The 24,487-nt window shown below is 55.8% G+C and overlaps 1 protein-coding gene across 1 annotated transcript; it reads left to right on the top strand.

Moving 5' to 3' along the window:
- Nucleotides 1-1,999: 1,999 nt before the first annotated feature.
- Nucleotides 2,000-24,237, top strand: DIPK1B (divergent protein kinase domain 1B). The gene is made up of 5 exons (XM_014603821.3): nt 2,000-2,153; nt 9,654-9,788; nt 20,451-20,558; nt 21,063-21,239; nt 23,371-24,237. The coding sequence occupies exons 1-5, from the start codon at nt 2,091-2,093 to the stop codon at nt 24,181-24,183; spliced, it is 1,296 nt and encodes a 431-aa protein (XP_014459307.1). The 5' UTR covers nt 2,000-2,090; the 3' UTR covers nt 24,184-24,237.
- The last annotated feature ends 250 nt before the right edge of the window (nt 24,238-24,487 follow it).

Genomic DNA, 24,487 nt, shown 5'->3' with positions numbered 1-24,487 from the left:
AAAGGGGGAGCTTCATTTGCTGAGAGATATATGTGTGTGTGTGTGTTTGTATTTTATGTACAAACATATACATACATGCAGAGGTATGCATAGAGGTAAACCCTGGTAGGACTTCCATATATATATATATTTATATATATGCATGTCTGTTTGTCTATCTATATTCCAGCACATATGCATAGCTATATGATATATGTACTTTTTGGTACATACATGTTGCTATTTGGAATATATACATAGTAATAATACCAACAATAGAATTTGATTATTATACATCTGTGCTGGGAGATAGATAGCTAGATAGATAGATAGATATCGGTCTGTCTGTCTGTCTATGTGCATTTAAGCTGGTGTCACAGCGTTAGGAGCCGGAACAGCAGCAGCTTTGTGCTAGTGCCTGGGAACTGGAGACTGACCGGGGCGAGAAGCCCCTTGGAGACAAAGGAAGGGGCTCCCAGCCCACTTGGAGTGAAGTGCAAAAGTAAAAAAAGCCGCCCTGCGAAGGAGAGGACATAAGAACAAGGGAGGAGAGGGCTCACGGGGAAGTAACGACCTGCAGCGCTGTTGGTAACGAAGGTTTCCTGTGCAATGAATACAGGCCTCACACGTGCCTTTGCAAACTTCCCTTCCTCCGTGCTCTGCTTTGCCCGTTTCCGCAGCGGAGGCTTTGGTGCCAGGTTAGCCACTTTCTGCCCGTCTGCTCAGCACCTAACGCCGTGGGGCCGTGGCCTTCCCTGAGGCCTCTGCACCCTGCTGTAGTAGAGCGGACCCCTGATGCTGCTGGCACAGCCCTTCCAAATTCACAAGATAAGGAGACATTTTCCCTTCGCCTGGAGCCTGAAAGGATGATGTGATGAGACGCTCCGTGTCCGGGAGCATAAAACCAAGGGGACCTGGCAGAACTGAGCACCTTCTCCGGGTCCCTGGTATGAAAACCCTGTCCCTGGAAGTTGTGGGGGTGCTGATTCATTGCTCGTTATGAGTCGGTGTTGAAACCCCGCGGCATGCTGAATGCATTGGGATCGTCTGATGGGACAGGCCCATTGGGGTAGAGGCTGCAGTCGGGGCAGATCAGGGGGGCTGCATTGGCGCGCTTGCACCCTCTTCAATTCCTCCTCCACCCACGGTTTAAACCCAACCGCCTGGCCGCGACCGCAGCATTTCTATCCAGGCCATGCTGACCGAGTCACTTGCCCCTAATATTTATGAAACTATGCCTCCATGGCTCCTTCTATCTACCTGATCCCTTCTCAGCTCTCCAAGCTGCAGGCCTTAAGGCCCCTCTCTCCTATTTTCCGGCTCTGGGGGTTGCACCCACCCGGCTCGCTTTCCTCCTGCCCGGCTCCCCGCGGCCCCCAGCCCCTCTTCCCCCATGCAGCAGGCGGCTTCAGGGGAGGGCAAACCGGGCGACCGCCCGGGGCCCCGCACTTTATACAGATAAAAAGAACAACACCGAATACTGGTAGGATCGAGATTGCATGAAGAGACTTCCCTTGCAGTTTCAAGGCGAATTTGAAATGGAAAATATCCGACTTGCTTATAGGTCGTCAAAACCCAAATGCCTCCCTTGCCCAACAACCCCAAGGCCACCGCTGCCCGGTGGTTTCCTAGTTTCTCGTTATAGCTACGAGTTTTAAGTTGGAGGAAACCCACCGCCTTCCAGCTCTGCGCCCCTCGCCCAGGAGTTTGCTACCCGGGTACCAAAGCCTTTCCGACAGAAAGGGACAAGGAACGACAAAGAGGGGCCGCGTCCTATGGGGGCATCCGAAACCTCCCCCCAGCGAAGAGATGCTCGGACAGGGGAGGCGGAGAGCCGGGCTGGCTTGCTCTGCCCTGGGGTGCCTTTGCAGCCTGCATCAGGGGTGGCTTTGCAGCGCATCCTGCCCCCCTCCCCATCCTCCCCGCTTTCCCATCGGCTGTCACAAAGCGCCCTCCTCCTGCCAGCCTCCCCTTTAACTGCAGCTCTCGCAGGCGGCGGGCAGGAGCCGCAGAGCCCGGCTGCAGCGGGGAGGATGCTCGGCTGGGCTTGAGCCGCGCTCCCATGCAGCCTGCCCGGCCCCGCCGGCCCCCAGCCCGGCCCTGCCCGCAGCATGAGGAGGCTCCGCCGGCTGGTGCACCTGGTGCTCTTCTGCCCGCTCTCCAAGGGCTTGCAGGTGAGGGCACCCCCTTCTCCAAGGGATGCACCCCCCAGCTGGGCCAGGCACCCATGGGCGTTCAGGGCCATCGGGAGACCCACCGCATCCTCCTCCTCCAAGGGTTTCCACCCCCCCGGGATGCCCGGAGCCTGGGCCAGGCACCCATCTGCATTCAGACCCGCTGTGCCCCGTCTCCAAGGGCTGCCACCCCCCCGGGATGCCCGGAGTCTGGTCCGGGCACCCATTTGCATCAGGGCCATTGGGAAACCCGCTGTGTGCCCCCCTTTTCCCAGGGTTTCCACCCCCCGGGTGCCTGGAGTCTGGTCTGGGCACCGATTTGCATTCAGGGCCATCGGGAGACCTGCTGTGTGCCCCCCTTTTCCCAGGGTTTCCACCCCCTAGGATGCCTGGAGCTTGGTCCGGGCGCCCATCTGTATTCAGGACTATCAGGAGATGCACTGCAACCTCCTCCTCCATTTCCACCCCCCTGGGATGCCTGGAGCCTGGTCCAGGCACCCATCTGTGTTCAGACCCGCTGTGTCCCCTCTCCAAGGGGATGCCTGGAGCCTGGGCCAGGCACCGATTTGCATTCAGGGCCATCGGGGGACCCACTGTGTAACCCCATTTTCCCAGGGTTTCCACCCCCTGGGATGCCTGGAGCCTGGTCCAGGCACCCATCTGCATTCAGACACACTGTATCCCCCTTCTCCAAGGGCTGCAATCCCCCTGGGATCCCTGGAGACTGGGCCAGGCACCCATCTGCATTCAGATGCACTGCACCCCGGAGCATGGGGCAGCTGGGATCCAGGGCAGAGGGGGTGAAACACGCAGGGGAATGGAAGGAAGGAGAAACGTGGCGTTTCGGGGCACCCTGAGTGGGGCCCTGGCAGCTGGGGCCAGGGCATGGGTGCGGAGTCGGAGCGGGGATGGCACAGGCGTGGATGGGGCAGGAGGCACACTGGGTCTTGCAGCTGCATGCAGAAGGCTGGGCTCAGACAGGCAGCGCCAGGAAGCCCCCATCAGGGCTGGTTTGCCTCCTTCACCCCCGCTCCATCTGGGTATCTTTTGTGGAGGAGGCCCCTGAGGAAAGCCAGGATGGATGGGACCGTTGCCCACCTGCTCCCCATCCTGTCAGGAGCACACGCATGTCAGGGAAAACAGCAAAGATGCTGGGTTTTGGCACCGAGAGCTGAATGCAAAGCTGGCAAGGAGCTCTGGCCTGGGCCCTTGAGCCGGACCCTGCACCTTGCTTGCGGAGAGCAATGGTGGGTTATTTTCCTGCGACGAAACGCACGCCGACACCGCAGGCAGGAGGGGAAGTTTGCCCACAAGCCTCATGCTGGAAAGGAGCCACATTTGCTTATAGAGCGCCTGGCCTGTTAATCAGGCAGCTCTGACAAACAACAAACCAGCCAAGGCAGCTCTGGACCAGGCTTGATGCACGTCTCGGTGTGCAGAGGTAGTGGATTGAGGGCAAGGGAGGAAGACGAGGCAGGGGCGTCATCTCCCTGTAGGCTCGGGAGGAACCGGAGGGGTTGGGAGTGGGACCCAGCAGACTGCGAGTTGTGGCTTGGATTAGACTCCCAGGGCATCTGGAGTGAAAAGGGCAGGGCAGGGGCCTGCCTGCCTTTCTTTGGGTGGAGGGAGCTGCGAATCTGATCCTGAAAAGCAGAATTTCTCAACCCCTGTTAGGAAACATCCAGCTAAGAACGGCTATGAGAGACGGCAGGCTAGGTTGGCACTTCATAGACTTCCCCGAGTTGACGTAGATACAGCCCAAGCTTTCGGGAGGCGAAGCTCGCTGCCTCCACTGCTGTAAAAGGACGTGCAGAAAGCAGAGCGCGAGGAGGCGCTGCCAGCCGTAGGCGCCTGTGCTTGCAGGTGGTCGGAGGAGCTGAAGAAAAGGTCCCAGTCGCTTTTCATGCTTGATTAGATGGAGAACGGGCAAACGGAGAGGGGTTTGCAAGGGTCCCTCCGGGCTGGCGGGGGGAGGAAGATGGAAGGGCGAGCGGAGGAAGTCGGGGAGAAGAGCAGGAATAAGGAAACCCGACAAAATCAGAGAGGAAGGTGGAGAGCGAAGCCGCCAAGCCAGGCGTGCCGTCTCGTGGCCCAGATGTGATGGGCTGGTCCAGCCTCCATCACGCCGCAGGGGACAGTCCCGGGGGCAGGGGAGCTCTGCCCATCAGGGGCTGAGCTGGGAGCAGGGTGGGATCCCAGGCTCGGAGGTGAAGGGCCGTTGGCAAGGGCAAGAGCAAGGAGCTGGGGGCTTTGCAGAATCAGCCCGGGGCTTGGAGCAAAACAGAGCCGTTCCCTTGCCCCCGTCCTGCTGTCTGCGCTCGAGGCCAGCCCGTCTGGGGCCAGCTGCACAGCTCGGGCTGCACCGTGGCCCATGTCTTCTGCATGCAAAGTGAAGTCGAAGGCACAGCTCAGCACCTTGGAGGACAAATCCTGCTCGCTGGCTCTGGTGCTCAGAGCAGGGACCCAAGCCGGCTTAGCCCAAGCGTCACTCAGACCTGGGCCACGCGGGTAGGGTCCCCCCACACGTGATTTGGGAGCAATGCCCGCCCCCGGTGTGGGTGAGTTCAGCCTCCCAGACCCCCTCTGCCCCGCGTAAGGGGGAACCGGGGCCCGGGAGCTTGAGTCGCTGCCTCTCATTACACAGTGCGGAGGGAGACGTTGTCAGAGAGGTCTTGCAAAGCTGCAGCTGCCCGGAGCCGGTGGAGCAGGGTCCGGGCCCCGAGCCTGCGCGGTGCGCGAGACGCAGCATTTCTGCTCTGCTGTAAAACCCACCCATTGTCCTGCCTGCTCTTCGGCTGCGAGAGTTGTGCCAAATCTTATTGACAAGCTCTTAGGCTGCGTCCCTCCTTGCAAGGCTGGCGCTGGCAAAGCGTCGCAGAGCACCTTTTCCCCTCCAGCAGTAAACTCCATTAGAGCAAGGGAAACTGCATTATCCCGACAGCTCCTCTGTCTGTCAAGCGCTCTGGCAGAGAGCTTCTGCCCGAGACTTTCCCCAGACCCATCCTGCCTGGATTGCTGCGACGGATTTAAAGCTGCAGTACAGGCATCCAGGCCGTAGAGGAAACTGCTTGAGAAGAGCCAGAATTACATAAGGGATTATGCCTCTCTGGAAAGATGCTCGGTTTGAGCCGAACGGATGCTCGCTCTCGACAGTAAAGCAACAACGAATCTGCTAGCGAAGCCTGGCAGGGAACAGCGTGGGCCTGGGGTATTCTTTGTCCTGGTCCCTAGTCTCCGAGAAGGCCCTCGGAGGGCAGGGAAAGCCTGCACGGCACAGGTGGGCTGTGGGGAGCTGCAGCAGAGATAGAGAGCGAGCATCTTTTGCAGCACACAGCCAGTTTTGCCTTTAAACCTAACTCCATTCAAGAAGTCAGATCCCTTTGCGAGCACCGTGGAGTCCTGCAGCTCGTTATAGGGGCAGGCTGAGCAAGGGGAGGGCAGAGCTATGGACTGCCACGGTGCCGGCAGTAACCAGAAGTAACTCTCCGTACATCCAAGTGCATTGTTTCATCTGACATCGGCACCGCCCCAAGCACTCCCTTTCTGCTGTCTGCAAGGGGGGCCGGTGATCAGACCCTGGGGGTCTCTGATGGCTCGAAAGGTACTTGTCAGTAGGGCCTTGGCAGCCGTGGTTCCCCTGCTTTACTTGTGGCAGGTTCGGGTGTTCGGTCTGTGTGGTGTGAAGATTGATGGTAGTTTTATGAAGAGTTTTGATGATGGTTGTACGGGATGGTTTAGACAGGGATGATCCTGCGTCAGACAGCGGGGTGGACGAGGTTTGACCTCTGCAGGTCCCTTCCAGCCCCACTTCTCTGTGATTGTGTGGTGTCCCGCTGCGTACTGTCCAGATTTCAGTCTGAATGCTCTAGGAAGGGTCGGTTTGTACAGCACCGGATATAAGGGCACGCTGGCTCCTGCCTTTCTCCAGCTACTGCAATGGAAGGGTAGTTATTCAAGGGACACTACAAAAAACAGGTTTCACTACAGACGTGGGCCTCATTTTGCCTAAAACCAAGCCAGCCAAAATGCCAGTTCCTGTTCTTATTTGTACCTTACAATCCTGGAATAGGTTTTGCAGTTGGGTGGAAGATGCCCAAGAAAAAAAAACAAATGCCCAGGACTGGATCTATAGCAGGGGTAAATTTTGTCCTTGGTATGGACAGAAGTGCCAGGTCTCACCCAGATGTCCCAAACCCACTGCCACCAGACAGAGAGGAGGCTGAAATATTGCCAACACTCACCTCCATGTGAGGGTCTGGAGGCTGGATCCCAGCCACAGCTTTTCCTGCCAGCAGATCTCAACAGGTTCAGACAAGGAGCTGGGTTTTTTTCTACCCTCTCTCTCCTGCCAAAGCATAAAGTATGCAGATAGACCAAAGGGAATCAAGGTTTCAGTTGGTGTCACCGCAGGGAAAGGCCACTGGTGTCATTTCCTGGAATGACTCCATACATAGAGACTAGAAGTACAACGGAGACCATCAGAAACGGGCAAGAGATGCTGTCCTCAAAAGATTTCTCCACCCGTCTGCAAACGCACTCGGATGTTTCGAGGTCCTCAGCGCTCCAGTGGTAGTCGGGTCCTGCCTGGGTCTGCAACCCTGATGTGGGTTGGAGCAAAGGTCCCATTGAAGCCCGGTGCTTCATCCTCTGCATCCTCCCTTCCTACTCACATCTTAGTTTTGATGAATCTGAAATTTCCCCCCCAAAATCCTGCCTGGCTCTGCGCACAGCTGATCCTGCACCCTGCAGGCCTCCCTCCTTGTTCAGTCTTCCTCTCCTTGGTGGCAAGAGTGAACCGATATCAAAGAGGTCCCTTTGCTAATACGTGAGCCATTTTCAAATCAGGCTGCTTTTCCATCTCCAGCACATCGCAGCCACGTAGGAGTGTCCACAAATCTCTTCCATTTGACGACTCCTCATTGTAATGAGATTCCTGTCTTAGCAGACATTAATTAGTGGTGTATTTCCTTGGTGGGGAAACATGGCACAGTAACACAGGGCTCCGTGGGCTGATTCGCGCCTTGGTATTTGCAATTAACACACAAGGTGCCGTTATCTGTGCTCCAGCCGAAACGCGTTCACACTTGTCTGCAGACTGGTGTGGAAAGCCATTGATTTTGATGGAACAAAAATGCACGTAGCTAAGTGCTACCCGTGGGGTGGGAAGACAAGGCAGACAGTACTGAGACGAGCTCTTCTCGGGATTGATGCAGGATGGACACCGATGCAGCTAGGTGGTGGGAGCGCTGTCGGACCGACACAACGTGCCCCAGGGTTTGGAAAGCAGACTGGGCCAGGTGCTCCGTGGGTGTAGATCAGTGCAATTGCATTGAGTCCGTTCTGACAGGCTAGAAGCTGTTTCCTATTTTTTGTCTGACTAGTTTACTGCAAACAGAGGGTTGAATTCACCCCCGGTGCCAAAGCTGATCTCAAATGCTGAGATGGGTCTGTGTGGTTTGGACTGTGGTCAGAAGCAGTGCCAGACATTGCATCTAGAAACAGCGCAATAAAGCATCTGCTCCTGCAAAGATCTCTGCTAAGGAAGTTTTATCCCAAACCCCTGGAAATACTGGGAAGCTCTTCGACTTCAGTGCGTGCTGGGCTAGGTGCTGTTTGCAGCCACGATTCTGCTCTATGGCTTTCAACTGCCCGCCGGGTCCTGTCCCAGGAAGGGTGCAGACCAGGGCTGGATCTCCAGGAAGGTCCCACAAGAAAGGCAGATGGAAAAGAAATGAAACAATTTGGCTAGTGCTGCTGCTTCCCATCTTAAGAGCTGTGGGGGGATCCCCCGGGACCCTGGCCTGGAAGCCAGGCAAGCAACCTGCGCTGTAAGGAAGCCAAATGATAGCAACACGGCTGCTGTGGGGTCAGAGTGGAAGAAATTACCATCTTAATGCCAGGAACAAATCACTCGCTGAACCTTGGAGTCATCGGCATGAAATATTATTTATGCATTTGACAGTACGTTCATTATTCATGGTGGCTGTGAACAATCCAGAATGAGATCCTGGTAGTAAGAGCTCAACACTGCCTGGGAGACTTTCCCTGGGCATTGAGTGTCCTTGAGAAACAGCAGGTGTTGCCTTCTGCCATATATATCAGTATATTACTGTTTTATCCGCACTCCCTTATAAAGTGGATAGTGGCACCGTTACGGGGTTTATGGGTGCTGCTGGAATCCCAGCTCTTAGCGGATGCTTTATGCTCACGATAAACAGGAAAGGCAGTTCTCTCACAGGCCGCTGGAACAATTTAAAAAGGTTGCCTCCTTGGCAGTGGTGTATTGGAGCCACATGGACTGCGAATCTGGCCCAGAGGTTTAACAGCATGCATCCGCAGACAGGCAGCTGTGCTGGGTGCTCTCATAGCTGAGCAGCTCTGAAGCATCCTGGTGAGGAAGGAAAGTCAATGTGACCTCTCACTGAACACCAGCGTCATCTCACAGATGCTAACAGAGCCCGTTGCAAAGCCCTCCCTACGTTGCCCAAACGGCAGTGAATGTTTGTGCCTCAACGGCCCGATGCGTCGCGTATTTTGGTGATCCCGCGCGGTTACGTCACCGGGAGTCTGTTTGCACGCGGGTTTCAGGACATACGGTTGGGTCGAGTGGCTCGGTCAGCACCTCTGAACCTAGCCGCGTAATCGCCAGCCTTTTCCAGAGTTTGCAAATGACCTACTTGCAGCAGCGGTTGCATAAGAAAGCGTGCGTAGAGATAAATAAAACTCCCAGGCAGAAGGAGCAAGAGCAGGGAGGGGAAAGCCTGCAATTTCCATGGAGGGTCGAATCGGTTTGTCCCCACCCCAAATGCCTGTAGACCCCTCGCTGAGATGTGCGAGGCGCAGTCCCAGCTGTGCGTGCACAGACCCGCTGCCTCCCCGCACAGATAAGCAGGCACGTGGCGTATGCCGTCATTCAGTGCATGTTGTCTAGTGCCTGTTCTGTGACTTTCTACTCTTGCCACCACACGTCACAAGTGTTTGGACGGCAGTTTCCCTCCACTGCAGCGTGGCGAAGAAAATGCTTCATCAGGACCGCCATCAGGGGTAAAAGGAACTGGATTTTGGCCAAGAGCAGCCAGGTGCTTCTGAGCTTAGCCTGATGCCTTTGGCTTGCTTCTAGCAGCCTGGCATGTGGGCACCAAGGTGTGGGGAAATCTGGGGCGGGCGGCATGGCAGGTCCCTGCTGGAGCTGATCTTGTTGCAGACATCTCTGATGTGGTTTGCTATGACACCTGGGAGCAATTCTGTACAGGGTGACCCTAGTGCGGGATTGAGGCCCCCACCGCGCTAGGTGCTGTACCGGCATGTGGTTGCTGTCTGTCCCTGCTCCAGTCTGAGCTCAGAGGGACGAATGTTGGGCAGGATTAGGCAGCAGACCATGTGGTGCTGAGATGCCCACAGAGTATATTAGCAGCAGCTATTACACATTCACAACCCACCCATTTGCAAGGCTTGCTAGCCTGTCACGCTGACATTTTTTCTGATGTTTTTCCACCCCAGAATCGTCTCCCTGGCATCAAAGTAAAATACCTTTTCCTGGCCTGGCTGGGCATCTTCGTGGGCAGCTGGGTCGTGTACATGCATTACTCGTCCTACTCCGAGCTCTGCCGAGGACACGTCTGCCGGATGATAATCGTGAGTGCTGGCAAACTTCCCTTGCTCCTGTCCTTTCCCTCTGCTCCGCGGGTGTGTTGGGAGCGCGTGGGCTGGGGTTGGGCTCCTGGAGGCCTCAGGAGGTCGTGTTATGGGAGGGGGGCACTGCATTTTGCCAAGGTAAGCAAGCATCATGTGAGAAGCTCTCACTTCTAAGGTGTTTTCAGACTTCCTGAGCGTGAAAGGCACTATATATATATATATATATATATATATACACATACATACACACACACACACACACACCTGAGAGCGCGCTATTGTTATTGCAGCACCAGGTCTCCTGCCTTACAGTTTCCCTCTTGTTGCATTTCCTGGCCAGAAAAAGAAAAATTTCTATTTAAATTGGTTTTATTTTAAATTCTGCTTTAGCCAAGGAAATTCCAGTGGAAACCTTCGCACTTTCAGTGGATCGCAGATAAGATGCAAGGGACCCGTAGAGGAGCAGGGACACCCTGGCTGAGCTGGGTGTACCCAGTAGCATCCAACAGGTACCGGAAGGGTGCGAACATTGAGGCCAGGAGTTGTCAGGACAAGTCTGGCCGCTCCAAAGGCATCACGTTGTCTCCATCCCTGTGTTAAAGGAGTCCTTTAACCGAGGGACCCTGTGCTTTGCCCGGGGTACCACGTGGCTGCTGCGGACGTGGCAGTCTGGGCCCTGAGACTGCGAGCGGCAGGTACGCGCGGGGCTCTTGTTAGCCGGCAGGGAGGCAGTCCGCAGGCCCCAGGCAGGGGAAGAGCGAAGTGCGGCCGTGCCAAGCCCCAGCCTTCCTTACAAGAGGGTAGGACTTGACTGCTGTGCTTGGCATGGGGCCTCCAACCCTTCTGCTGCTGCTCTTGAGGTGCCCTGGGTTTGGTGGGGGTACAGCTCCAGATCAAGAGAGTTGGCCCCAGATCTCCCGGGCTCAGACATCCTGGCTTGGGAACCCGCTCGCCTGGCTTTCTGCTGACCGCTGTAATGAGCAGGGAATCAGAGCCCACCTATGACACGGTTGGCATCTAGGGCAATCTGCCTCTCTAGCTTCCTTCTTATTGACTCCTTAAACACCCTGAGCATGTGTTGGGCTCCACTTCTCTCTGCCTGCCTTTTCCAAGGGAAATAGCACTGTCCCTAGGCCTGGCCTTGCAGCGGGCCTTGGAAGTGGGGGTCCCTGTCTGGTTTTGGGACCCTTCAAATCCCCAGTATTGTCTTGTTGCCAGCACAGTCATTCCCAGCGCGCACAAATTGTTCGCAGGGCAGCTGGGGTGCACAGGATGAAGCATGAGCGATGTGATGGGAACAACCCCAGTCTGGGGGGGAAGAGGAGATCCCACATGCATCATGCATGGCAAGGACGTTGCAAATGTTACTGTGCCAACAGAAGCCCACGGGGGCCCCTTCTCCAAGCGAGCAACGCTGCCTCCCCAACCCTGATGATAAGGAAAAGATGGAGAGGGGACTGGAGCTGGGACATATTTCACTAGCACACAGCGGCTTGGAAACCTGTTGCCCTGGATGTCCCAGCTTCTCCCTTACTTGGCCTGGCTCAGCCCCTGCCCCTCTGGCAGTCATCTGCCCCTCTTGGCTGTGCTGGCAGCTTGTCCTCCACCTGCTGTGTCTGTGGCTGGGAGAGGGGCTTTCGGGTGTGCATCCTCAAAATACAGGGCTGCTCTGCTTCTCCATGCACCCCACTTCCCAGCATGTGCAGTGCCCTGGAGGCCTGTCTGCTGCGAGGTGCATGTCATTTTGCACACGGAAGACAGCGCTAGTGTGTGCATGTGTTGCTTAAAAGCATGTGCATGCATGCTTGTGAACTGCTGTATAGGGGCATGCTTGCTTCTCAGCTGGAGCATCTACCTCTGGGGGTGTGCTTGTGTGCATACATGTGCACTTGCGCGTTGGTGTTTGCACACATGTGTGTGAGGAGACAGAGGCACTCTCCTTCCCCTCACCCTCACCCTGGCAAGACTGTTGGTTGAGACGCATTCACTCTCCCAGGGTATTCCCCAGACAGGTCCCCTAGGCAGGTCCCTTCTGGTCAGATGTTAGCAGGATGAGAAGGGGCCTTGAGGCAGGGCTGCCCTTTGGTTTTACCACCTCCTCTCCACCCTCCCCCTTCGGGGGTCTCCACCCTGTTGTTCCTCCCTGCCCCGGAGCTCAGGATGAAATCGCTGCCCACTCTGCTAATAAAGGTGCAGGGAGGGCATGGGTCTGAGCCAGCCCTGGGCACCTGGGGCCAGAGCACTGCATTGCTGACCTCCCTTGGAGCTCAGTGCGGACGAGTCCTCCAATGCATGCCTCAACTGACCCATTGGCACCTGTCTCTACCTCTAGATCTGGTGCCTGGCTCTGTAGCAGCAAGGCAAGCAATGGGTTCCCAGAGCACCGCTGGGTCAGGCTCGTGCCTGGCTTCACTATCCCCGCTGTAGGGACAGCTGCATCTTGGCCCCTTGTTCTGTGCTCTGAAGCAAAGCGTGCAAACCTGGCTGGTTTGAGCAGAGCGGGAGAGGAGCAGCTCCAGCCCGGCTCCCACCTGGAGGTGTGTGGAGCGACAGCCATCCACGGCACATTTCTCCAATGCAGAACGATGGGGAGCCTGCGAAGAGGCTTGTCTAGGAGCCACCCCCGGGGATGCCAGAGCTGCCGTGTGACTCACTGGTACTCCGAACATGTAGCGGGGAGGTTGCCGTACCACCTCCGCTCTCCATTGCAGAGATGCCTGGTGAGGCCCATGCCGGCATCCGGGCATCTCAGCAGACCCGTCTGCCCGGCCTGGCTGTGGAGGACCTGCAGATGCTGCTTGTGGTGTCTCACCCTCTCTGACAAGTGGCAAGCACTGGGGGTTTCATGGTCCCCAGTGTTGTATTTCACCCCCACTCATGCGCTTAGGGACAGCTTCGGTAGGGAGGTCGGGGACCAGCTTGGGGCAGGCTCAGAGAGGGGGCTGGTTTCTGCAGGACTTGAATGTGATGGCAATGGGCAGGTGCGTGAGAAGGCACCAGAGCAGCTGAGACTGAAGGCAGGAGCTGGAGCTGGAAGGGCCTCAAGGCAAGGACAGAAGCCGATGGGGGCTGTGCTGCAGAAAAAGCCGGCTTTGGCGTAAGAAGTGAATCAAGGTCTGGCATCCATCCCTTGCAGATATGAGCCCTCCTGGCGATCCTGGCTGGCGAGGGTGAGGTGCCATGTGCAGGGCAGTGGTCAGGTTGGGTGAAGATGCCCTGTGCTGGCTGTGACTGGGGTCCTGTGCATTGCTGTCTGGTGCTGCCGGTCTGGAGAGGCTGTTGTACCCCTGAGCTGCCTGCATCTCAACAGAGCATGCAATGACCTCCATCGCGACAGAGCTTGTCTGCCCCTCTAGCCTGGGTCTGATGGGCTGGGGCTCATCCATGAGTGAGCCAGCCGGCAGCCACAATTTGACCCCTGGGGTCACCCCGCCTGCCCATCCAGTCTATCACGCGCATGAGATTCATCCCCACCGTTGGTAGGAAGCAGGGAGGAGGGAATCCCCCGCGGGCCCTGCTAGCACCCGATTGTGCTGCAGCCCCTGCTTAACGACCTCTTGGCAGTGGATCTAATTAGCAAAACAGCGGAAAGCAGCAACATCCCTTTGGGCCTGAGCTTGAATCCAGAGGAGCTGTGCTGACACCTTGGCCGTCTGCAATGCTCTCAGCCCGCTCTCGAAGCACTCTGTCAGCATTTGCATTGTGTAGGTGGGGAAACTGAGGCACCGAGAAGGGAAGGGATGTCACCCAGGAGGTCGGTGAAGAGGACCCAGGTGTCCTCTTCACCCAGGCTGGTGCTCTGGGCGCTAAGTGATGCTGCCGCCCCGATGAAGCACTTCTGGAGGAGGTGGAAGGGGTGATGGATGCGGGTGTCGTGGGGCAGGGAGCAGGCAGGGCTGAGCTCTGTGCCGTGGGCTGGCACGGCCAGGAAGCCGCTCGGCCCACATGATGGATAAGGCCCTACGCCGCGGAGAGGGGGTCACAAGGGAGCCGTCTCTCACGCCCGTCACCAAGAGGGGCTCTTTAATCAGCCGTGATTATTAAAAGGCTGTATTACGCCTCACTAATGGCTCGGGGAGCGTGCCAGAGGGAACAGCAAAGCTCTTAGTGCACCAGGGCCCAGGAGGGAGAGAAGGCAGCGGGAAGAGAGCCACGCTTTCTCAGCAAGAGCTGGGGCTGGATGCGACCTCTAATGAACCGTGCTCGAGGCCTCGATTTAACGACTGTTCGGCGAGGGGCTCGGATGAAGTGGCTGCTCCATGCGTGGCCAAGGGGGGCATTTGGCAGCCAGGCCTAAGGCGCTGGAAGAGGCAAGGGAGCAGGAAAGGGCAGCCACGTGGCTGCGGGGGGCAGCCAGCAGCAGGGACCTGGGGCTGGTTAGTCATTCATGTCCTGAGAGTCATTAGACGCAGCTCAGGCATCGAACACACAACTCGGCAGGCAATGCCTGGCCCCAAGAGCTCCCCCGCCCCACGGCAAGGACGTGCCAAACCATTCGACTGCTTTGCTCTGCATGGGGGGGCATATTGAGGCAGCGAGAAAGGAAACGTCCCCTGGGGATCAAGGGAATCGGTAGTAGGAGGCATCAGGGAGGGAACAGGGATCAGGGCACGATATGAGGCCCCAGGAGCTTGGATGCTTCTCTGACCGGATGGGGTGAACAACCTGCATTGGAGACTCAAGTGTTTCCAGCTGAAACCCTCTGCTAGGACATAGTTTGCTGGGGCGAGAGCATGCAGGAGGTTCCTCCTCCCTCTGCAGAAATGCATTCAAACCGCAGAAGCCGCCCCGGGTGGAAGCGCTGCTCCCCGACGGCAACCCTGCAAGTGCCCCGACCTGCTTGGAGATGCCTCAGCCCTCCTAAATATCATGCCTCTCATCCCAGTGGGTGTTGCAGGTGGGGGTAGCCATGCTGTCAGTGCTACCGGCAGAGGAAAAGATGGGTTTTGGAGCAGGCTGGCGTCCTGACCCCAAAGCTCGTGTCCCCAGCCAGCACGGTATCCACACGCAGACAGACCCTGCGCTGAAGGGCATTCAAGAGGGGCTGAGCCTGCTGGGAACGGTGCGTGGGGAGGCACCGCGGGGACGGCTTCTTCCAGGAAGGCTCTTGCAGATGCCTGGAAAACAACAGTGCCTTCATCCTCCCCCCTGCCTCTATTAATCTCTGCACAACCCATCAGCCAGCCCTTGAGTCTGGAGGGAGCAGCCGTCCCTCCTGGCCTCGCGCTCCCTCCCTCTGTCCTCATTCATGCTCGTCTCCGAGTTGCAAGCAGCGGGGTCTCCTCCGAAGGACCCCAGCAGCAGGCGGGGAGCACGCTGCACGGTGACCGCGCATTGCTTTCGCTCACCACGCCCGCCAGGAAAATGAATAGCAAAGTGCAGAGACCGCAGCCAGGGTCCCGGGAGCATTGCTGGAGCGATGGCTGGACGCGGGTGGTGGGAGGCCCGAGGGCACGTGTGCGAGGGGAGGAGGGGGCAGAGGACTGCGGGGGGCTTTGCTCACGCTGATCTCAAGGGGAAGGTCATTAGGCCTCTAGTAATGGGGCTCATCAAGCTCTGGTCCATGGAGGATGGGGCCTGCAGCGGCCTTCCCACTGCGCTTGTGCTAGCGGCAGTCAGTTGGAGTCTCAGGGCCAAACTTTTTTAGCAGACTAGCCCTGCACCCTCCCCAGATGCCGCTCTGCCTGCTCTGCTGCTCTGCTTTCTGCTCTGTCTCCGTCCCGCGTCCCTCCAGGAGGATCTGCCTGTCAATCCGTGTCCCATGTGCCATCTCCGGTGCCTTATACAGAGCTGTGTTCACCTCTCAGCTCCTCTCTGCCAGGACCCGGTGGTGCTGGAGTTTCACTGTCAAAGCTAGCAGGTGCAAGCCCTTCGCCCCAATAAACCCCTGACTCTCCCTGGTGAGGTGTGCTAGATCTGTCACTGCAGCCTGGGAGGGACCCTTTTCTTCTTGCCCTGACCCTTACCATCTGCAAAGCGAATGGTGGCTGCTTGGATAAGCCCCAGTCACAGACCAGCAGCTCGATGCTGTTCAGGAGGGACAGTCACTGCCCAAGACACCTTCCCGTCTCAGCACCAAAGACAGTGGGTGACCACGGATGGGGAGCCAAGAGATGCATGCAAAGGGAAGTGGAGATATCAAGGCATTCAGGTTTGAGAGCCAGGCCCCAGCTTCTGGTCGTAACAGTGAATTCCCTTCCCTAGGAACAGGCTATCATTCAGCATCGCGGCATCTCCCCGCGGCGAGTGAAGGTGACCTTGCACCATCAGGACGACGGCAAAACAATTTAATGAGACGTCAGCGGGAAGGGTGCGGGGCCGGGCAGACGCCAATTACCATCACTGCCGGCTCAGGGAAATGCAGTTACAGTGCCAAGGCAATGAGACACCGGCAGTGGCAAGCACATGGCACTGCCACGATGGCTTTGGCTCGGGCTGCTGAGGGAAACAACAGCCTCTCGTCACCAGCTGCATGATGGTGGCGGGCTCTGCGGCCAAGCTAGCTCTAGCTAACCCTGTGAGCTTGCAAAGGAGGCTGGGAGCAAGCTTGAGCTTTGCAATCGCTAGCTTGTCCTGGCCTTGGGCCCCAGTGGCCCGTGCAAGGGGTCTAGACAAACAGGCTGCTGAGTGTGGTAGTGCTCAGTGTGTGCAAGGGGCTGTATGGACAGAGGGGCAAACCCCTGCCCAAGGGCAGACCTTGGAGATGGATGCGATAGACAAGCGGAGGTTTCTTTGGGCCATTCGTGGCCTTGTCCCTGCATTACGTTCCCATCTAGCCACTCCTCTTCCTCGAGCCCCAAACTCGTGGATGAGCGACAGCCGCTCTTTTAGGCCACCCTGTGGCATAGACCCCTGAGGCCAGCTGCTCCGAAGGTGAATCCCCCTTATGGCTAAAACCTTTGGGCCTGATCCCTGGCCTGCATTCAGGCTCTGGCCTGCTGCATTCCTCCATTATCAGAAATCCTTTGCACATTTAGGTCCCTGCACACTTCAATCAAGTCCCTTCTTAACCCCTTTGAGTAAGCCAAAAAAAGGCTCCTCCTAGGAGGTTTTCCAGCTCTGCCATAGCTCTCATAGCACTTCTCTGAATCCCTTCCCCTTTCAGCTTCCCTGTAGAGCCAGACCTCGGCGTCCCACAGCAATGTCCCCATCACCATAGGCAGATATAGGACCACCCCTCTGCTCTGGGGTTGCTCTTCTGCTCACACATCTTCTCTCAACTGTGCCAATGCACCGCGCTGGAGCTCACATGTACTCATGCCCCAGGCCCTTTCTGGCACCCCTGCTTTCCAAAACACAGCCCCCCATGTGCTGTATATTTTGTATCTGGACCCATGTAGAGGTGGCTGCAAGCCTGCATCAGGTTCCCGAGTGCTGACAACGCGTGTAATTTGGACCATGGGGTTAGAGGAAAATCCCCAGCTCAGAGCTCAGATGCACAGATGGAGGTGCTGGGGCATGGCCTGTGTTTTGCTTGTGTGTAAGGCATTTTGAGCACAGCAAGGGGGTTTATAGACACCTGCCATAGCAGCAGCCCTCCAAGTCCAGCTTGTGAAGGGCTCTGTCCTCATCCTGCCTCATCTAATACTTGGCTTGCACTCATTCTGCTTCTTTCCCTTGCAGCCCAGATTTCAAGCCCGGCCCCGTGGAGACCTCCAGTGGCTATCTGGGATGCTGCCAGGGCAGATCCAGCAGCTCTGGAGCCCAGGCAAGCAGATGCAGCACTTGCAGGGTCATTGGAGGGCACCCTCTCTCCAGGGCTGCACTGCAATTGCAGCTTCCCTGTGCAGGGCTGGGCTTGTAGCATGTTTTAGTTAGCCGTGTAGAGACCCCCTCCCACCCCACGGCCTAGCTAGACACCTTCTCCATTGCTCTTCTCCCATCCTCACTGCTGATTTGCCTCCCAGGAGCTTCCCTAGCCAGCTGTCCAGAGAGGCTATACCTGCCCCAGCAGCTTCCTCCAGCACAACTTAGAGGCTTTGCTTTCCTTGCATTCACCTAAGAAGGAGTCAGACCCCCAGCTGATTTCAGCACCCCCCCTTCCATTGCTAGCAGTTGCTCAAGCAAGCTTAGTGCAAAATCATCTTAATCTCATCTTTGCCTCTATCAAATGCCTCCTCCCCAGAGTCCCCAGCAAAGGGAGCTCAGCCCTCCAACAAGCCCTTTTCAACCTGTTCCAGGGAGTCAATTCGCTCTCCCAATCAGCCCAGCACCCAAGGGCAGGTGTGGCTCGTCTCCCACTCTGGCACGGCCTGCACCTGGGGCTGCTCCTGATCAGCTCTTTGTGGGACCCTCTCATCAAGTGTCTTCATATGCATCCGATCAGGATCAAATCCAGGCACAGAGCAGCCCCCAAAGACATTGGGCTGGCAGGAGGCACCACTGAGGCCAGCCCCCTGCAATTGCAGATAACAAGAGTCAAGACGATGGCTTTGTCTAGGGTGGTTTGGCCAGGGCTCATGCTGCCTCAAGCAGGGGGGTGGACTAGATGTGACCTCTGCTCTGTGATTAACTAGGTAATGAACCCTTCCACCCAAAAATCAGGCCCCAGCACTTTGTCCCTCCCTAAAGAAATACAATACCTGTGCACAATAAGACAACCAGCTGTAGTGGGACTAACTGCAGGACACAGACCCCCTGGGACTGGAAAATCTACCTTCCTTTTCTCTCCAGTGAGTGCAGCTGCCATGACATGGCCCGGTGTGTGCTCATTAGGTCTGCTGGGAGATGCTGCTAATTGGCCTGAGAGGATGCTCTTATCCAGCTTGTGGTTCAGGAGCAAACTGGGAAGAGCATGGCCACGTCCACACCGTGCCAGGAACTGTTGTTTTGTGGCCCCTCACCAAATACCTGGGCTAAAAGTCCCATTTCAAGGGTTCCCTGGGCACACTGCCCCCCGATCCAGGGCTGGCACAGAGATTTCAGGAGGGTGCGTGGCTTTTGTCCACAACAACATGTGTGCCAGGCAGAAATTAAGCAATAAATCTGGGACTTCAGCAGCGGTGTCCTGGCTTCCACAGCACAGCATGAGCTATTCCCTGCCTGTAACTGGAAGGAGAAGCAAGAAGCTCTGACTCTTCCTCTCATCACAGGTCCTCAAGCATCAGTGGGCTCCAGCCACCTGAAAGCGAGCCTTGTCGTTCCAGACGCTCCTTTCTGCTGCATTCCCTGCACACCTCATGGTCACATTTTCCAATGGGTTTTTTCCTGTTACCACTGTATGAAAGACCCACACAATGCACTCCCACGTATGGTGCTCTCCCCTACCCTGGGGGTCTTCAAGAGGAGGTTGGATATGCATCTAGCTGGGGTCATCTAGACCCAGCACTCTTTCCTGCTTATGCAGGGGGTTGGACTCGATGATCTAGAGGTCCCTTCCGACCCTAACATCTATGGATCTATGAATCTATGAATGCAGGAACTGGACAAACCGACTAGCAACCAAATGCTGTTATCAATGCACAACTTACAGAACAAGGGAGTAGCTATATATTTTTTCTAATCTATCACTTAGGGTCGCCCTGGGTATTATATTACTCTCTAACATGAGGTTAGCAATCATTCCAGGCAGATCTGCTTTTAAAGCAGATGGTTTCCCCTCTGAGCAGGCTGAAAGCAAAGCAACCAGCCGAACCCTGGCAATATACAGTGAGTTGCTAGCAGGAAGTTGGCATGGGCTTAATTATTAGCCAGTCCGAATGCTGAGTCACACCCAGTAAGTCTATAGTAAATGGTTTTTGATAATGATTTTGTGTGAGAGCTCCCATCTCTGAGAGCTACTTGAGGATAGCTATTTATTTTAACTAAGGACTAGCTGGCTATCTCCAATCCTGGGTAAACAGGAAAGAAACCGCGGGGGCCTCTCCTTTTTCTGGGCTCTGCCCATAAAACAAACCCAGCCGTTTCTGGCAGGCCGCAGATTTCTTGGGGTGATCGCAAGGGTGCGGCTGGCATCTTGGGGCTACCCGTTTACCTCCTGCCTGGGGAGGAGCAGACTCTGTAGTCCAGAGCGCCTGGACTTCACATCAGCCACAGCAAAGGAGAAAATTGGTGGCAACAGTTCACAGGCTACAGCGAAGCCTCTCTGCCGTGGCTGGTTGCATTGTATTTAAGTGCACGTGGGTCACAAAGCCAGAGCCCAGCTGCCTCTCACCCTTCGCTGTCTAATGCACGGGTCCTTCCCCACCATAAAGTCACTGCAGAGGCCAGGCTTCCCCATTAACTGGCTATGAATGCATGGGTAGGAGCTCAGGGAGCTGCGACTGTCTGATCCCAGTGCAGAGAAGTAATCAGCAAGTAGTGGCGCGCTCAGATGGTTTGACCTGTGGGGAAACTGAGGCACAGAGCAGTAGCACTGTACAGAGGGCTCTGGGCATCCCTGCTTGAGGAAACAGAAGTGGAAAGGAAGAGCGCAGAGGGACTTCAGTTGCTCTGGAGGCTCGTTGACAACCTGGGGTTGAAGTTAAACCCGGGGAATTTGCTTCTCATCTGCTCTGGGCAGCAGCAAGAGCCAGGCTGCCTGTGGCTGGGTTGGGGGCTGTGGGGGTCGGGTCTAGGATGGCAAGTGGCTGTTCAGGGAGCTGGGCTCCAGGCACAGCTTCTCCTAGCGCGGGAATGAGCAACGCTGCTAACGAACTGGTTCACGACTCTGCCTCTCCTCAGTGCGACCAGTACAAGAAGGGGATCATTTCCGGCTCGACGTGCAGGGACTTGTGTGACGAACACACCCTCGTGTTTCAGCACTGCCTCTCCTCGTCCCCCACGCAGCAGGTGGGTAGGGCTGTGCGGGGGCACTGGCGCGGCGGGCACGTGGCTGGAGGGAGAAGCATTGAGTTAGTACTTGGGAGGTGACTTCAGTGTGTTGGGCAGCTCCTTTAACACATGCCCTTGGCTTGGGAGGCTGGTGTGCATGTTCCCCAAACCTCCACCACCCGCTAGGCCAAGGGTTGAGCTAGGGACCGGTCCTTCCCCCTTGCACCTTTGCTTGGTGCAGGATGACAGAGCAATGCAAGGGACGCCTGACCTGCCACTGCCTGAGCCAAACTTGTTGGGAAGCTCCGAGTCTCCTGTCACTGCAGCAGCCAGCCTGCTCTTTGCTGCTGGCCAGCACTCAGGCAGTCGAAACGGGTGCCCGGAGCCTCATTAATCTCTCCCCGCGGGCTCACGGCCTCTGGGCTGTCCTCGCATCCCTCCCTCTCAAGAACCCACCAGCTAATCACTTGCATTGACTTTCCATCCATCCCTGTTTGACCGCTTCCCTTTCCTTTGGTCCAGGTTTACAGTGGGCTCTGGAAGGAGAAAGAGGTGATCATTAAATGTGGCATCGAGGAGGCCTTGAAGGTAGACAGCAACCCCGATTCTGCTCCCCGGAGGGACCTGGTTCTCTTTGACAAGCCGACCAGAGGGACGTCGATGGATGAGTTCAGAGAGATGCTCCTGAATTTCCTAAAAGTCAGTGTGGTGCGGAGCGCGCTCTCTGCCTTTGTTTTGTGATGGTGTATTATATCCTCTCCCTCCTGAAACCCTGGGCCAGGGAATGGTACTTGGCCCTGGGGAGGGAGAAAAACTAATTACGGACTTCCCTCCCTGTGAGAGCACAGACCTCAGGGCTGAAGGTCTCTGTCCATAGCCACTGGTTCCAGGGTACGGCTTTTCACACAGCATTTTGTGACACTCAGGATAATGCCGGTAGCGGTAGATAACAGAGGAAGAGACTGGAGGACCCCCTAGGTTAGGAAACATGCCAGAAAAGTCAGGGGACAGTCAGTGTGCACGTAAATTCAATGTTCACATTGATTTGAAATTCACTGTCACGACTTCCTGAACATTTTGCTGGTGAGCGTGTTCATTTCTGCTGACTTTTAACTCTGAAACATAAATGAATTTTAAACCCTGGCTCCAATTCACATGCCGTTCTAGTCCCCATCAACTTTCAAGCAGTTATAAAGATGCTCTCCACTTCCCTCACTGAGATCTTGCACACCTCCAGTCCTGCAAGCGGTGGGTAGCCTTGCTGTGTGTGGCTATGTAGCTGTTGTTCTCTCCCAAGCTGGCCGTATTTCTGCTGTGGATGAAGCAAGCCCTGTATTTTGTGTTACTGAAGCGTATTTACAGAGGAGGAAGAAAGCCTTCAGGGTGAAAGATGTCCCTTGGCTATCATTAGCCTTGTGGATGTCACTCTGAGTTAAGGCCTGTGACAGCTTATCTCGAGCCAGGCTGGCAGATGACATTGGAAGTCACCATGTTAGGAAAACTAGCAAGGTTGAAATTAGTGACAGTCTCCTCCGTCTATAGGAATGAGGTGGGGAGAAACCCCGTGCTCCAGGGAGAGAATTGTCAAACTCATTCGATGCAGATGAAAACCAAGGTTTTCAGGTTCCTGCCACTCATAGCTACAGGCCTCCTCGTGACTTTCTGAGAACCGGCATCGGCCTTAACTCTAAAACAATTCTCCTGGAACGGATCAATTATCGGACTCCAGTCTGCTGCCAGACTTACCATAGAGTAGCTGTTTCAGAAATTTGAAGAACATTTGCGCTGCTTTCATACCAACAGGCTAGTTTCCTTCCCCTCCTACGAGCTCATTTGTCTAGCTGCACTTGCTGGTAGGAAGTAGGTTAAAACACAAAAGATGTAGCTCACAAGAGCAGCCTCTCAAAGCTACATTAAGGTAAGTGCTATTCTTTCATTAGCACGAATCTCCGCTGCCCCTGGGCAACGTAGCAGTTCACCTCACAGCATGGCTGCACCCAATGCAGGTAGCTGCTCCTTCCTTTGACTTTTAAATTGTATTTTGCCAGTTTGCTTTGCAGAAATTGAACTTTTGTTTCTTCTGTAATGAGAGCATCATTCCTATTGCAAGGGAGGGGGGTCCTCTGAACACATGGCTGGAGGCATTAGGTCAATAGTTGCTGCATCTCCCATGGAACAGGTCCCAACTGTGTCAAGGGCTTGATCAGCATTTGCTGTACTTAAGCTGCACCCTTGAAGACTTCTTAGGGTTTCGAGCACTCTCAGGCTGCTCCAAGCTGCTGGTACGTACCAGTCCAGCTGTAATCATTGGGGCACAGCAGGGAATTTGCAATGCAGTTGGTCAAGAGGAACATGTTAGGAGCAGAGCACCCACATACTCTGTTCCATGGGTTAATATATACCGGGGTGGGCAAAATATGGCCCGGGGACCAGATCCGGCCTGCCAGGCCATTCTGTCTGGCTCATAGGGCTCCTAAAAATTAAAAAAAAAAAAAAATATTTATTTGTTCCTGGATGCCTGTCAAAGATGACAGGAGTCAGGGACAATAGGACCCAGGGGAAGCTGGCAGCAGGACCCAGCAGCAGGGCCCCTCCAGCCCTGCCTCCCCAACCAGAAGCCCCTGCCTAGCAGAGGCTTCTGGCCTGGGACCTTGGGGCTGTTCTTACTTCCCTGCACCGGAGAGGTAAATGCTGCCCTTGACCGCTTGCCAAAACTTGGTAAGTGTCCCTCCGCCCAAATAACTGCCCGCCTCTGATGTATATATATACAGTGCTCAAGCAGGACAGGTCATGTTTAAAGGAGCTGATGCAATTCCTCATTTACTTGCAGTCTAACCTCGGAGATCAGACATCCCTGGCAGCCTTGGTGAACCAAATCATCACGATGGCCGACGTGAACCGAGATGGGAAAGTGTCTCTGGCAGAGGCCAAGTCCATCTGGGCGCTTCTTCAGTTGAATGAATTCCTCCTCATGCTCTCCCTGCATGAGAAGGAGCACACCTCCAAGCTGCTGGGACACTGTGGGGACCTGTACATCACAGAGAAGATTCCTCACAACTCTCTCTATGGCATGGATGTCCCTCGCTTCCTCCAGCCACTGCTGCCCTCTGCCATCCACCGACTTGTTCATCAGTGGTTTGCCCCAGCCTGGCCCAGGCGAGCCAAAATCGCCATTGGCCTCCTGGAGTTCGTGGAGGAGATATTCCACGGCACGTACGGGAACTTCTACATCTGTGAGACCAGCTTTAAGAACGTGGGGTACAATGACAAGTACGACTTCAAAATGGTTAACCTGAGGAAGGTGGCCACCGAGATGACAATCAGAGGTTTCCTCAAAGGACGTCACTGTGAGCAGAACGTGGACTGCACCTATGGCAAGGACTGCACGGCGACTTGTGACAAACTCATGAAACAGTGCAAGAGCGAGGTGGTCCAGCCCAACCTGGCTAAAGTCTGCGGGCTCCTACAGGACTACTTGCTGTACGGAGCGCCGTCCGACCTGAGAGAAGAGCTGCAGAAGCAGCTACGAACGTGCATGACTCTGAGCGGCCTGGCTAGCCAGATGGAAGTGCACCACTCACTCGTGTTGAACAATCTCAAGACTTTGCTGTGGAAGAAGATTTCCAATACCAAATATTCCTAATGGGGAAGACATGACTGGGGGTTACCAAACTGGAATTTCGTGGGGAGAAGCGGGGGGGGGGGGGGGTGGGTCCAGCAGGTCAGCAGTCTTTCCTCATTTGCTCCCCCAGCAGAAATGCACCATAAGCAGGGAGTTTGACATAGCTGCAGCCCCTTTTCCTTCTTGAAAAAAAAAGCATCCTGACCTGAACCACTCGGTAGCATCATCGATAGCATTTTTTAGGCCTGTGAGGGTATGATGCAGAGTAGGAATACAGACAACCTGGCTAAATGGGACTGCGGGAAGAAGCTGATGGGGTGGGGGT

Source organism: Alligator mississippiensis, chromosome 12 (assembly GCF_030867095.1).
Source record: "Alligator mississippiensis isolate rAllMis1 chromosome 12, rAllMis1, whole genome shotgun sequence".
Taxonomy (NCBI): domain Eukaryota; kingdom Metazoa; phylum Chordata; order Crocodylia; family Alligatoridae; genus Alligator; species Alligator mississippiensis.
The sequence above is the reverse complement of the archived record's forward strand: the minus strand, read 5'-3'. Positions and strand labels throughout refer to the sequence as shown.